This window comes from Nannospalax galili, unplaced genomic scaffold (assembly GCF_000622305.1).
Source record: "Nannospalax galili isolate Female #2095 unplaced genomic scaffold, S.galili_v1.0 scaffold664, whole genome shotgun sequence".
In the NCBI taxonomy this organism is placed as follows: domain Eukaryota; kingdom Metazoa; phylum Chordata; class Mammalia; order Rodentia; family Spalacidae; genus Nannospalax; species Nannospalax galili.
Genome location: NW_008354274.1, coordinates 4,552,959 through 4,566,201, shown reverse-complemented (window position 1 = coordinate 4,566,201; position 13,243 = coordinate 4,552,959). Strand labels below are relative to the sequence as shown.

Genomic DNA, 13,243 nt, shown 5'->3' with positions numbered 1-13,243 from the left:
TGTGAGGAACTCTCTTATAAGTAGGAAGACCCACTCACTGTGGGTGGCACCATTCACTGGTCGGGATCCTGGTCTGTACAAAAATGGAGCTGAGCAATATCATTCATTTTCCTGACTGGATGAGATGTGAGCAGCTGCCTCATGCTCCTGTGGCCTTGACTTCCCTCGATGAACTGCACTCTGGAGCTGTGAGCCAGAATTAACCCTCTCCCCCCAAGTTGCTTTTATCAAAGTGTTTTAACCACATAATCACAAAACTACAACAAGGCCTCTTTTTGACCATGGAGCTCCTTGATTGGGTCAGACTAGCTGGCCAGTGAACCCCAGGTCCTGTCTCCAGGTCTCAGTGCTGGGATTACAGATGCTCTTGGCATTTTGCATGGGCACTGGAGATCTGACTTTAGGTCCTCATGCTTGTGTGGCAAGCACTCTATCCTGTGCCATTGCCCCCGCCCCTGAAAGTAATTTTATACAAGATTTTAGGGCAGCTGTTTGTGACCTGTTATGTTTTCATTAGGGTATCAAGTTTTGGGGGCATTTAAAAAATTTCTGATCAGAGGGGCTGGAGAGCTGGCTCAGCAGTTAAGAGCACTGGCTGCTCTTACAGAGGACTTGGGTTTAATTCCCAGCACCCACCTGGCAGCTAACAACTCTCCATAATTCCAGTTCCAGGGAAATTCAATACCTTCTTCTGACCTCCACAGGCATTGCATAACACGGACGCATTTACAGACAAGCAGGCAATACACTCATACACATTAAAAGAGACTTCTGACCAGGGAGGCTCCACCTGCCAAAATGGTTTGTTCACTTCAGATTTGCCAGAATAGCGCTACACAGCAGCAATGGCACACATGCCACCGCTCTGAAATTTTAGGTAGCCACATTTAGGACAAACAGGTGAATAACTTTATTTAACCATTATATAGTATTTCAACATGTAAACCAGGTTTTAAATAGTTATCTACATTTGGTATTGTCTTCAAAGCCCAGTGTGATTTTTGTTTTGCTTTCTTCAAGTACTGGGGATGGAATAGGGCTGGGCACATGCTAGGCAGGTGCTCTAACGCTGATCCACACACCCAGCCCCTTACAGTGGGACTCTAGGCAAGTGCATTACCACTGAGTCATGCACCCCCTTTCTAAATGTGATTTTTGAGTCCAGATTTGGAGTCATCTCCGCTTAAACATCTTTAAGAAACATCTTTTCATAAAACGAAAGGTTAAAAAATAGATTAGCATATCCAAGTCCCTAATATAACTTTTCCTAATAATTGAACTCAGCTATTTTTAAACTGAAGTATAATTAAAAGCTTAGTTGTGTTGGGTACATCTCTAGTGTGCCTCACTGTGGCTACTGGCTGTCACCCTGGGCAGCAGAGGCACAGGAAAGTGGTTTATCTCAGTGTGTCCCCAGATAGCAGCATGGTCTGGATCTTGTTCTAAGTGCAAATCCCAAGTGCCCCCACACCTAGTCAGAAGCTGGGGTGGAGGGTAGCACTGTACTGATATGCTGCCCCTACCCTGGAGAACCATCAGCTCTAGGCAAGTGGTCCTAGTCATGTCTCTGTGAGGGAGACTGAATGGGAATCCCCCCCATTATATCTAAAGGCCACAACCTGAAATGCATGACTAGGATATGTCACCTGGGCAGAGTTAACAGTCTCAACAGGCTGCCAGAACTCTATACCAATACTCAGGACAGTACTGAAGGAAGCCCTATGCCTGCTTTCGTGGTTTTAAGGCACATGTGGTACACCGGACAGCTTTGTCTAAGATGGCTGGCATTCTAATCCACCTGAGTTTGGCTGAATTGCTCTCATCATTTATTTTGTGCATTCTTTCTGTGTGCGCGTGCATGTGTGTGGGGAGGCCAGAGGCAAACCTTAGTGTTCCTCAGGAGCCGTACACCTTGGTTTTTGAAACAGGGTCTCTCTCTGGCCTCTCTCCAATTAGGCTAGGTTGACTGACAGTGAGCCTCAGGATCCTCCATCCCTCTGCTGGGATGACAAGTGTGTTCCACCATGCCTAGCTCTTTTTAACATGGGTTCTGGGGAGGAACTAAAGTCCTTGTTTGTGAGACAAGCACTTTACCCACTGAGCCATCTCCTGACTCCTAACTTGTATATTCACAGGAAGTTTTCATATTCACTCTGTTGGCAGTAGAGATGCAGGGCAGCACTGGAGGCCTGCCAGCAAGATGAAAACAGTGCAGAAACGAGCTGGTGTGTGGGGCAGAGTGGAGGCAGACCAGAATCTCACCATCGCTTCACCTTCCACCTAGAAAAGAGAAGGAACCAGTGAGATGACCATGTCTCAACTGCCTAGCAGGGGTCCGTCATGCAGTAGGGCCTTCTAAAAGCAGGTAGTTTGGCTGGGCCTGCTTGTGATTCAAGCTGATGCGGACTCTAACTTGGGTGTCTGGTCTAGCCACTCCTGTGTGAGCATGCCACATCACACGTTTGACTGTAACTGCAATGCACCTACCAGACACAAAGCTAAAGTCTCACATGCATTTTGGAATAGGACCTGAGTTGCTTGGCCAGCCAACTGGAGGACAAGGCGTTTAAAGCTCCCAACGGCTTCGGTTCAGGAGCCCTGGTTGCTGAAGTCCTACAGAGAAAGGTTAGATGCATGTTTATTCAATGCTTGTACCAAGAAAGCCCGACTGGTCCTATGCAGTTAGGCAGTTGGGCACTACAGACAAGTAGACAGCATAGAAAAAAAATCAAATGCAATTAAAAAGTAACTTATGGGGCCAACAAGATGGCTCAGTGGATAATGGCACTTGCCATCAAGCCTGACCAGAGTCTGATCCCCAGATTCACAAGGTAAAGGAAATTGATTCCAGTAAGCTGTTCTGACCTTCACATGCACTTTAGCACATCCACCTCTGTCCCGCCATATACGCACACGTACACACACAAAATAAGTATTTACAGAATTAAAAAATAAGTAACTTTTTGGGCTGGAGAGATGGCTCACCGGTTAAAAGCACTGACTGCTCTTGCAGAGGACCCGGGTTTGATTCCTAACACCCACACGGCAGCTACAAACTGTCCTTAACTCCAGTCCCAGGGGAATCTGAAGCCCTCTTCTGACCTCCGTGGCACTGCATGACATGGATGCACTCGCATACATGCAGGCAATACACTCACACACGTAAAATAAAAATAAAATATTTTTTTAAAAAAATAAAAACTTTTGGGGCTGGGAGCCAGCTCAGGGGAAGCACTTGGTGCACAAGCATGAGAACCCATCCTTGGCATCCATGTAAAAGCCAGACAGGTGCCGTGAGCACATGAATGGGGGATCCGGTGGGGAAACTGAAGGCAGAGACAGGAGACTCTCTGGAAACCCTGGCCAGCTAGCCTAGCAAATACCAAAGCAAATGAGAAACCTGTATCAAACAAGGCAGAACAAGGACCAGCACCCAAGGTTGTCCTTTGACCTCTCTGTGCAGGCCTGCAGTCACGTATACGAATGTGCACCCCCCCACCCCCCTTACACACACACACACACACACACACACACACAGAGAGAGAGAGAGAGAGAGAGAAAGTTTACGATTTTATTTGAGTCAGGAGTACCAGTTTAAGGGAGTAGTATTAAGGGTTGAACTATGTTCCCAAAAAGGACATGCTGATATCCTAAGCCAACCGCCATCCCTGAGGATGGACCTTATTTAGAGACAAGGTCTTCACTGAGGTGGTCCAGTTCAGCATTGGTCATCATGGCCATCAGTCAAGACAGTGGCCATATGATCGACTGTGTGCTAACAGAAAGGAGGAGGTAGAACAGACTCACTTGGGAACGCCACAAAGGAAGAGATAGGAACTATGCTCCTGCAAGGTCAGGTTCTCCAGAGACCCGGCATCAGGAAGGTGAGAGAGGTGGAGCCTCAGAATGAGCAAATGCCAACAATAACTGATGGGGAAGCCCCCAGTGCACACAGATACGGACACCAGTGTGACTCTAGCTCTGACTCAAGAGCTGGGTTTATTAGATTCTACCTGCTGTAGAGCAGGTACTTAAGATCAACAACACAGTAAGGAACAACGTTCAAAGTCACAGCACCCCAGAGTTCAAGCTGGTTCTGTGTGGCTGAACACCAGCTTGGTAGCATCCAGAGCCTGTGCTCACCCCGCTCTGCTGGCTGAGCTGCTCCCAGGTTGGCAGCTATGGTCCAGTGGATGCCTGTGCTGGATGCAGAAGTTGCCACGGCACTGCACACAAGCCAGCTGCAGCATCTCCTTCTTCCTGCATCCCTCTTTGGAGCAGCGGTGTGTGAAAACCTGCAAGAACAAAGTCACTTCCATCAGCAATGTGGAACCAGCCCTCACAGGAGTGCTCATGTTCACACCACAAACAGACCCTGGGCCTGGGCCTCAGGCCTGCCATCCCTACTTGGGAATGCAAGTTCAAGGCCTGCCTGGGCTACAGACTGAGTTCAAGGGCAGCTTGTGAAACTTAGTGAGACCCTGTCACAAAATAAAAAGTAAAGAGGGTTGGGAGCCAGGCATGATGGCACATGCCTTTAATTCTAGTACTCACGAGGTGGAGGCAGATGAATCTCTCTGAGTTCAAGACCAGCCTGGTCTACATAGAGAATTCCAGACCAGCCAGGGCTACATGTTAAAATTGGGTGTCTGAGCTGGGTGTGGTGGTGCACATCTTTAATCCTAGCACTCAGGAGGCAGAGTTCAAGGCCAGCCTGGTCTACATAGTGAGTTCCAGGCCAGCTGGGGCTACAGGGAGACTGTCTCAAAAAGACAAAACAAAACTCCATTACACAGCTTTGCTTCTTTGGTTACAAAGTAGGTTGAACAATTCACAGCTTTTTATTCCCACCCCCCCAAAAAAAAAAGAAAAAAAAAAAAAAAAAAAAAAAAGACAAAAACTCCAGGTGCTGGGGAGAGGCAGCTCAGTGGATAAGAATGCTTCCTGTGCAAGTGTGAGTGCTGTATTTCAATCCCCGGCACCTGTGTGAAAGGCTGTGCTCCCAGGACTGTGTGGATGGAGGCTGGATGGCTGGGGCCGCTGGCTCCTAGTCTGGCTCTAGGTTCAGTGAGAGACCCTGTCTTAAGGAAATAAGGCAGACAGAGCAGGACACCTGACATCCTCCTCAGCCCCCCCCCCGACACACACGAAGAAAAGAAGATGAGGGGCAAACACTGAGCAGACAGCAAAGCTGGGCACAGGGAAGGTGTCTGGAGGTGGCCCTGGAAGACTGAACAGATAAAGACAACAGGGTGGAGAGTGAAAACCACATCCAATGTCGACCTGTGGCCTCCACAGACACCCCCCACCCCAACACATGACATTTACCCCTATACCCATACAGGGCAGGTGATAACTATAAACTAGGGTCCACAGCTACAAACTGATTTAAGCATGACAAGAGTCCAATTCTTAGAAGAGATCTTTTTCAAAAAACTACCATGTATCTGTGTGTGAGCATGCCACAGCACATATGTGGTCAGAAGACAACTTTGTGGAGTTGGGTCTCTCCTTTTACCTCTATCTGGGTTCTGAAGATCAAACTCAGGTTGTCTAGCTTGCATCTTTCGATGCCAGATGACTTTACATGGTGAACCATCTTGCTGGCCTGTATGTGTGTGTGTGTTAAGCACTGGAGCATGGAGAGGAGAGAGAGAGGGGTAGGGGGGAGAGAGAGAGAGGGGGAACTGAGAAAATAATGTCAGGCCTGGAGTCCCAGTCAGGGTTTAGCTGTGAGAAGTGGAAACCACCATATCAAGTTTGAGCAGAGGGAGGGAGAGGGGGAGAGGGAGGGAGGGAGGGAGAGGGAGAGAGAAAGCATTCGAGCATGCAGAGAAATTTTTTTTTTTTAATTCTTTTTGAGACAGGGTCTCCCTGTACCCCAGGCTTGCCTGGAACTCGCTTTGTAGACCAGGCTGGCCTTGAACGCACAGATCTGCCTGCCTTTGCTTCCCAAGTGCTGGTATTAAAGGCATGCGCCACCATGCCCGGGTACAGAGAAACTTCTTTAGAAACCAGAAGTTCTGGAGAATGGCTGGGCAGCTAGGCCGAGAAAAACAACCTGCATGAACCTCCCAGTGTAGGGTGGAGTTTGGACCAAGCTCTGGGATGTGTCGCCTGCTGGAGGACATCTACACATGCGAGGGTTCCATCCTTCCTAAAACACCATCAAAATGACAGAAAATGAGTTTCCGTAAAGGAAAAACCTAGAAGAGCAAAGAATAAGAAGAGCCAGGTTGTAATCCCAGCACTAAGGAGGTAGAGGCAGGAAGACCAGGGGATCAAGGCCATTCTCAACCACATATCAAGTTCAAGACCAGCTTAGGTACTGAGAGCCTGTGGGAAGGAGGGAGGAAGGGACAGAGGGAAACTGACCCCTTCCACCAGCAGCTCTCCGGGGTCTCAAGACCAGCTCTCACCTTCTCTTTCTTCCTGCCAGGGTGGGAGGTGCAGTCTCTGTCCATGTGCTCTCCGACCACCACATCTGGGTTCTCACCCCTCTTCACAGGGACAGGGATGCTGCAGAGTGGACATATAGGCACCTGCACATTCTGAAATGAATGCAGGATGACATTAGGATGCAAGATGCTCAAACTCACAGAAGGGTGAACAGGTGCCCTTAAACATGAGGGAGTCCATGCTGCAGTGGGGACATGGGGTGACAGGTGTTTGCAGCCTGCTCAAAGGCCACCCAAGGGAATCTGATGGGATATCAACACAAAGTGCCATCACCAGCTTTAAAGGACCCTCAGTGAACCTGATGGATGAGGGAAGGAAGCTGCCAAGATTCACAGGGTTTTGGGACAATATGGCTGTGAAGGATTCCTCAGAACAGAGGTGACAGGCAGACAGTGACTGGAAGGGTCCCACAGGTTACTCTGTGCAGCTGCTTCTGATTCTTGGTGGTTTTACAGGCAAGAAGAGGCCCTCAGCAGTGAGTAGAGCATACACCAAGGCCTCACCCACTGCTGACTGCCAGTTGGAGACCACAGAGGCTCTGGAATGAAGGGGCCCAAGCAGTGAATGACCAGGATGGTCAAACACTAAGCTAGGACAGCTGAGGAAGGGGCCATGACAGAGAGGATGGGGCAGCTGGCATCACAGGCCCACATGATCTGTCTGAAGGAGAAGCTATCTTGGTAAAGTGTGCCCACTGAGAAAGCTGTCTCATGTGACCTCTGGTCAGACTCCACCCCCATATGGGGATAGGGAAAGGTCCAGATGACACACAAATGATAGCGACTTAGTCACTAGTGCCTGGTAAACACAGGGATCATGAGCCACTAGCCCCACCCACCTCAATAACCTGGAGAAGATGGAGGGCCAGCTGGAGGCCAGCCCTGGTCAAGGCAGGTGACACTAAGGTCACCCATGACCCAGGTGGCAGCAGGGTAAAGTGGCAGAGCTCAATGACATAACCTATGAGTTTGCCCAATACAAATGAGTGTGGCCAGAGGGACCTGAGAAGTCCACAGCAGCCTAAGGCCCGTGGACCTGTGGGAGCTGGGTTCTAAGGGGCACCTCCCAGTTCCTGCTGGACACTGTGAAATGGCCTAGCTGCTGCAGTGACCTGAAGGAGAAACTGATGCCTGCTGTGCATGATCCTGGTCGGGGGATCTGTGAGACAGGTGCTGAGCAAACTCTGGAGGCTTAGGCAGAACTACAGACCAGAGGTGTGGCTTGAGGGTTGGACTGTTAAGCAGTAAACAAAAGGCCACAAAAGCACCAGGACCAGAGTTCCATCCCCAGCACCCACACAAAAGCCCAGGTTGGATGGACCCCAGTAACCCCAGTGCTGGAGAGGTGGAAACAGGAGGAGGACCTCTGGGGCTCACTGCCCAGCCAGCCTGGCCTACTTGGTGACTCTAGGCTAATAAAGACTGCCCCCCAAAACAAGGTAGATGGCTCCTGAGGAACACACTGGAGGTGTCCTCAGGCCTCCACATGAACAGACACACACAGAGGTGCATGCAGCTACAACATGCATGTATGAACCACACCACTTCAGTTCAAACACCCTGCTAGAATACCTGTCTGGTTTCTAACTGAACCACACCACCTCAGTTCAAACACCCTGCTAGAATACCTGTCTGGTTTCTAACTGAACCACACCACCTCAGTTCAAACATCCTGATAGAATACCTGTCTGGTTTCTAACTGAACCACACGCCCCTTGAACTGCAAATCCATTCTGTCCCCAGAGAAGAACTGCATTTGTGTTGATTTTAACCTGATTCATGATACTGTGGTTCACACTAAGTCTGAAAATAAAATCTCGGTAGCTTTAGAGCTGTGCTGTCTTGGGATGGTGGAAACAGTTTGTATCTGTAGTCATTTTTGGCTATGTGGAGAGTTCAAAACCAAACTGGCCTACAGAGCTTGTTTCAAACAAAGCGTAGGGCCGCCCTGGCCAGGAGACATTTTTTTCTCTTCTTTTGTTGTACTGAAGATCAAACCCGGGCTTTGCATATCCTGGGAAGGCCAAGGCCTCTTATCACAGAGCTATGTCTCTAGGCCCTAGCTTTGTTTTTTCTGTTTTTGGTCTTTTTGAGACAGATCTTCCTGTAGCCCCAGCTGGCCTGGAACTCGCTATGTAGACCAGGCTGGCCTTGAACTCAGAGATCTGCCTGCCTCTGCCTCCCAAGTGCTGTGATTATAGGCATGTGCCACCACACCTGGCTCAGGCCCTGGATTTAAAACTCTGAATTCTTATGTGCTAAGTAGCTGCTGTGGCTGGTGTTTGCTGTACTGACATACACTACATTGGCAAACTGTCAAGTGCTGGTTGAACTCACTGAGACGTCAGCTCTGGAAGCAGGACTGCACAACCCCTCTCCACCCACTGCCCCAGTTCAGACCCAAGCATACATATTCATCTCACAATGTGCGCCAAGACCGCTTGTCTGGAGATGGACTGCCCCAACACTGACAGGGAGGGAAGAGAACAGCCCAAGAACAACCACCTCACATCCTGCATCCCAGAGAACAGCTAGAAGGTGAACCATTCCCAACAGATGTTACTACTGTTTATACCACCACAGAAAAGTGTCTGCAGTACGAAAGAGAAGCTGGAAGTTCAGTCACAGAAAGCTCAATGAACTCTAGCTGGCTGCCTCAGCCTCCCTAGTTGGTTTCTGATGAATGGTGTGAGTGCAAAACTTGATGATGTTACCTCTATCTCTTGCTATTTGTTCTTTGACCTGGAAGCCTCACCTGAGGGGCTGCTCTGTCCCTGACCCCTCTTCCTCCAACTCTGGATGGGGAATTCCAGCTGGCTGCCTTAAAGGGACTTCCCCAGTCAGTTTCTGCTGGATGCTGTGTGTCTGATATGGTGCTGTTTTATTTTCCCATCAGTCAGTCTTTGTCCATCTCCCCTTATTCTTCTACTGTGGCCTGCTATATACTTAATAAACCCACTCACTCAAAACTGAAAGTGTGGTCACTGTGGCTCATTTTCTGAACACCTAGATGGAGCAGCTCTGGTTGGTGTAGACTGGACCCCAAGATGGCAAGTTACCTTCTTGAATGCAAAAGGACACTTATGGGCCGCATAGGAAAAATGGTCTTTACAGAAATCTTGCTTACAGGCGTCACATGTTATTGGCAGAAAATCTACAAGACAAAAAACAGAATAGAACAGTAATGCATCTGAAGAATCAAAACCAAGGGCTTACAAACTAGAAGAAGGCGGCATTTCTCTACGCTAGGGACATTCATTCCTATGGGAGGTAAATATAGCCTTGTTATCAATGGGAGAAAACTTTGAGGTTAGGAGCTAAAACAATTTGAAACAGGGTCTCATGTAGCCCAGGTTGGCTTCAAATTCACTATGTAGCCTAGGATGACCTTGAATTTCTGATCCTCCTGCCACCACTTCTCTGGTATGCCACTATATCCAGTTTTATGTGGTGCTGGGGAACAGAACCTAAGGCTTTGTGCACACTGGGCAAGTGCTCTACCCACTGAGTCATATCTGAGGTTAGTGGCACTAAAGGACCCACACAGCTATTTTTCCCAACAGATTCCAATCTTGGTGGCATCACCATTATCCAAGTCCCACTTTTTATCTATGCAGCCCTAGTGGCTAGCTGCGTTGCCCGGCCTTCGGTGGATGCTAAATTGCAATACTGAGCAGACTCTGTGTCCCACAACACCAGGGTCCTCACACTGAGAAAGAAGCCAGATGGGCCAGGACAGGCCAATCAGCTAGTCAATGTAATGGTTAGAGGTCACTCAAAAAACAGCCAACAAGACAGCATTTTCTAGTTAAGAGTCTTGTGAAGTTACTTACCTAATTGCTTGCAAGTCTGTTCTGAACAGTGCTTCCCCAAATCTGGAAATTCCATTATGAAAAAACCTCGTCCCAAGCACAGGTGGCAGTCAAGGATTACCTGTGAAAGTAAGAGGGAAGAGCAAGAAAAGAGCTCCCAATTAGTCACCAGGACTTGTAACCTGTGGCTAATGAGTGCCCAGAGAATCCTTCTGCGGGGAGCACAGGACACCTGGCATCCCAGAGCCTTTCAAAGGTCACCAGGACTTGTAACCTGTGGCTAATGAGTGCCCAGAGAATCCTTCTGCACAGGACACCTGGCATCCCAGAGCCTTTCAAAAGACTGAAGGCTCACAAATCCTTGTGATTTCAGCAAAGAAATACCTCAGCCTAAGAACCAAACCCACATATAGGCTTGCCATCTACTCCTTTAATACCTAGTTTATGAAGCCTACACTGACCGCCAGTTTCCATGACAACCTCATTTCAATGCATCTTGAAAGAGGATTTCCAAGCCTGCCCTAGTGGCATAGACCTGTCATTCCAGCTACTCTGTAGCCGGAGGCAGGAGGATCACAAGCTCAGGGCAACTTAGGAAGACCCTGTGTATTAGCTTCCTTTCTGTGGCTGTGATGAAATACCCTGACGAACAACAACTCAGAGAAGAAAGGATTCATTTAGCTCACAATTCCAGACTATCACCCAGCATTTTGGGTAAGAACATTAAACAGCTGGTCATATGACATCCACAGTCAAGAGCAGAGAGAAAAGAATGCACACAAGCTCATTTGCACTTAGTTCCATTTCGCCACTCTTCTTAGGGTCTCATGTAGCCCAGGCTGGTCTTGAACTCAGAGATCTACCTGTCTTTGCCTCCTGAGTTCTAGGATTAAAAGTGTGCACCATTACCTCTGCTGATTTCTCTACTCTTATATGGTTCAGGACCCTGTGGGCTGGGTTTGCCCACATCAACTAAGACACCACCCCCCACAGACATGCCTACAAACCAACCCAATGCAGACACTCCTTCACTGAGACTCTTCCCAGATGATTCTAGGTTGTATCAAATTGATAATTAAAGCTAACTATCACAACTTGTTTCAAAATTTAAAAAAATAGAGTAGGGGCTGGGCGTGGTGGCGCATGCCTTTAATCCCAGCACCTTGGGAGGCAGAGGCAGGTGGATCTCTGTGAGCTCAAGGCCAGCCTGGTCTACAGAGCTCCAGGCAGCTGGGACTACAGGAAGACCCTGTCTCAAAAAGATTAAAAAAAAAAGAAGAGAGTAAGAGAGAGTAGAAAGAGGCCTGGGGAGACAGCTCAATCAGTAAAAACCAGTAAAGTGCTTGCCTTGTAAGCACAAAGACTTAAGTCCAACCCCCAGAACTCATAAAAAAGCCAAGCATACTCTCTAATCCCAGCACTCAGGAGACAGAGGCAGGGGGAGCTATGTGAATTTGAGGCCAGCCTGGTCTACTTAGTGAGTCTGTCAGATGTGGTGATTAGTGCTTGGAATCCTAGTGCTGAGGAGGTGGGGACAGGAGGATGCCTAGGGCTTGTTGCTCAGGCAGCTTCACCAAACTGGTAAGCTCCGGGTCCCAGTGACAGAGCCTTCTCAAAATATAAGGTGGATGGTTTTTGAGAAATGATACCCAAGGTTGTCCTATGTCTTCCACATGCATACAAACAAAAGTGCAGGCAGCATCAATGGCAGAGTGCTTGCCAAGCAGGTGGGAGGTTCTGGGTTCAATCTTTGGTGGTTCAAGCACCACCAAAACCGAACAAACAAAACACCGTGGGGGTGGGGAGGGTTTCCCATATCAATCCATATTCTTATCAATTCATCATTGCCACAGAAAATTACAATTTCAGTGGATTTCAAGTTGCAATTTCATCTCCTTAATGTGATTGTTGACATCAACAAAATTCTGTTACCAGGTGTTAAAGACGTTAGCTGACTACGCTCCCCAGGGTACTCTGTCCCTTGCCTCTTTCTTACTCTCCACGCACTGACTTTAACTTTGCACTTACTCCTTAATGAATTTGAGCCAGAGTTGATCAGGGAAGGAGGGGCCAGTTATTAATCAGCTAGAGCTAACAGGCAGACAACCTGAGAGGCTGGCATCCCAGAGGCAAGGCTTAAATCCAAGTCTCTTCCCTGACCCATCAAATGGCTCAAAACTCTTGCACCTCCCAGAATTGAAGTCCTCAGAGTCTTTTCCACATCCTTCCACTAATTCCCTCCACTGAAGTGTCTCAAGCTATCCCTTACCTGAAACGCTATGGCACCAGAAAACATCTAGTCAGCCTCTGAGGACTCCAGTTTGCATTGTCACTTCCTCAAACGTCATTCTAAGCACCTCGGGCAGCCCGGACCTGTTCCCCGCCCTCCTCTCTACCCTTCCTAGCTTACACTCAGCTTCCATGACAGACGACCTGGGTGTGAGAGACGTCACAGTGCTGAGACGCCAGCCCCTGGTGGAAGAACTCCCCGGCCCTCAGCGCCACCCCGCACTGCCCGGGCCAGCTCGGACCACGACCCGCACCAACCCACCAGTACCTGGCTCTGGCGGGCAGCGGGGCACCGGCGTCAGACAGGGACGAACGGTGTCCTCCGTGGTCAGCCCGGCGACACGGCGGCGGGAAATGCAGCTCCGAGCCCCGCACAGTATTCAGCTCCTCGCAAAAAGCGCAGCATCACAGCGGCTGCAGCCCCAGCCATTTATCCACAGCCCGGGGATCTGCTTCCTGGGCGTTCCGGGCGCTCCCTGATGACGCCATTTACACACCAGCCAATCCCATCTCAGCTAAGATCGCCTCTCCCGCTCTCCCACAGGCCACTTCTGGTTGGCCAATCCCCTCGCGCTGTGACCCGCCCCCCCGGGTCGACGCTCCATGATGGCGTCATTCGTCATCTGGCCAATCCCGCGGCGCTCCAGTCAGGCCCCTCCCCCTCCTCCACCTTTTTTCTGGAAC

At 49.2% G+C, this 13,243-nt stretch overlaps 1 protein-coding gene across 7 annotated transcripts; it reads right to left on the bottom strand.

The window, feature by feature from the left end:
* Positions 1–896: 896 nt before the first annotated feature.
* Zfand2a (zinc finger AN1-type containing 2A) lies at positions 897–13,034 on the bottom strand. 7 transcript variants are annotated; one of them, XM_029555172.1, is made up of 8 exons: positions 12,828–13,034; positions 10,292–10,391; positions 9,518–9,612; positions 6,420–6,551; positions 6,062–6,157; positions 4,144–4,295; positions 2,511–2,613; positions 897–2,280 (listed from the first exon to the last, which is right to left on the bottom strand). In XM_029555172.1, the coding sequence occupies exons 2-8, from the start codon at positions 10,344–10,346 to the stop codon at positions 2,149–2,151; spliced, it is 765 nt and encodes a 254-aa protein (XP_029411032.1). In that variant the 5' UTR covers positions 10,347–10,391; positions 12,828–13,034; the 3' UTR covers positions 897–2,148. The 7 variants fall into 7 exon arrangements, with proteins under 7 accessions (XP_029411032.1, XP_029411031.1, XP_029411034.1 ...); XM_029555171.1 differs by lacking the exon at positions 12,828–13,034 and adding an exon at positions 12,540–12,657; XM_029555174.1 differs by lacking the exon at positions 12,828–13,034 and adding an exon at positions 12,540–12,656 and having other exon boundaries at positions 2,530–2,613.
* Positions 13,035–13,243: the final 209 nt, after the last annotated feature.

What these genes read in the sequence shown, in the direction of transcription:
- Zfand2a (XM_029555171.1), bottom strand. Translation starts at nt 12,566, where the DNA reads ATGTTTTCTGGTGCCATAGCGTTTCAG. An exon ending in ACAGACTTGCAAGCAATTAG is followed by an intron (nt 9,613 to 10,291) that starts GTAAGTAACTTC and finishes TTTGTCTTGTAG; the next exon opens with ATTTTCTGCCAATAACATGT. An exon ending in ACACTGGGAGGTTCATGCAG is followed by an intron (nt 4,296 to 6,061) that starts GTTGTTTTTCTC and finishes TTGTTCTTGCAG; the next exon opens with GTTTTCACACACCGCTGCTC.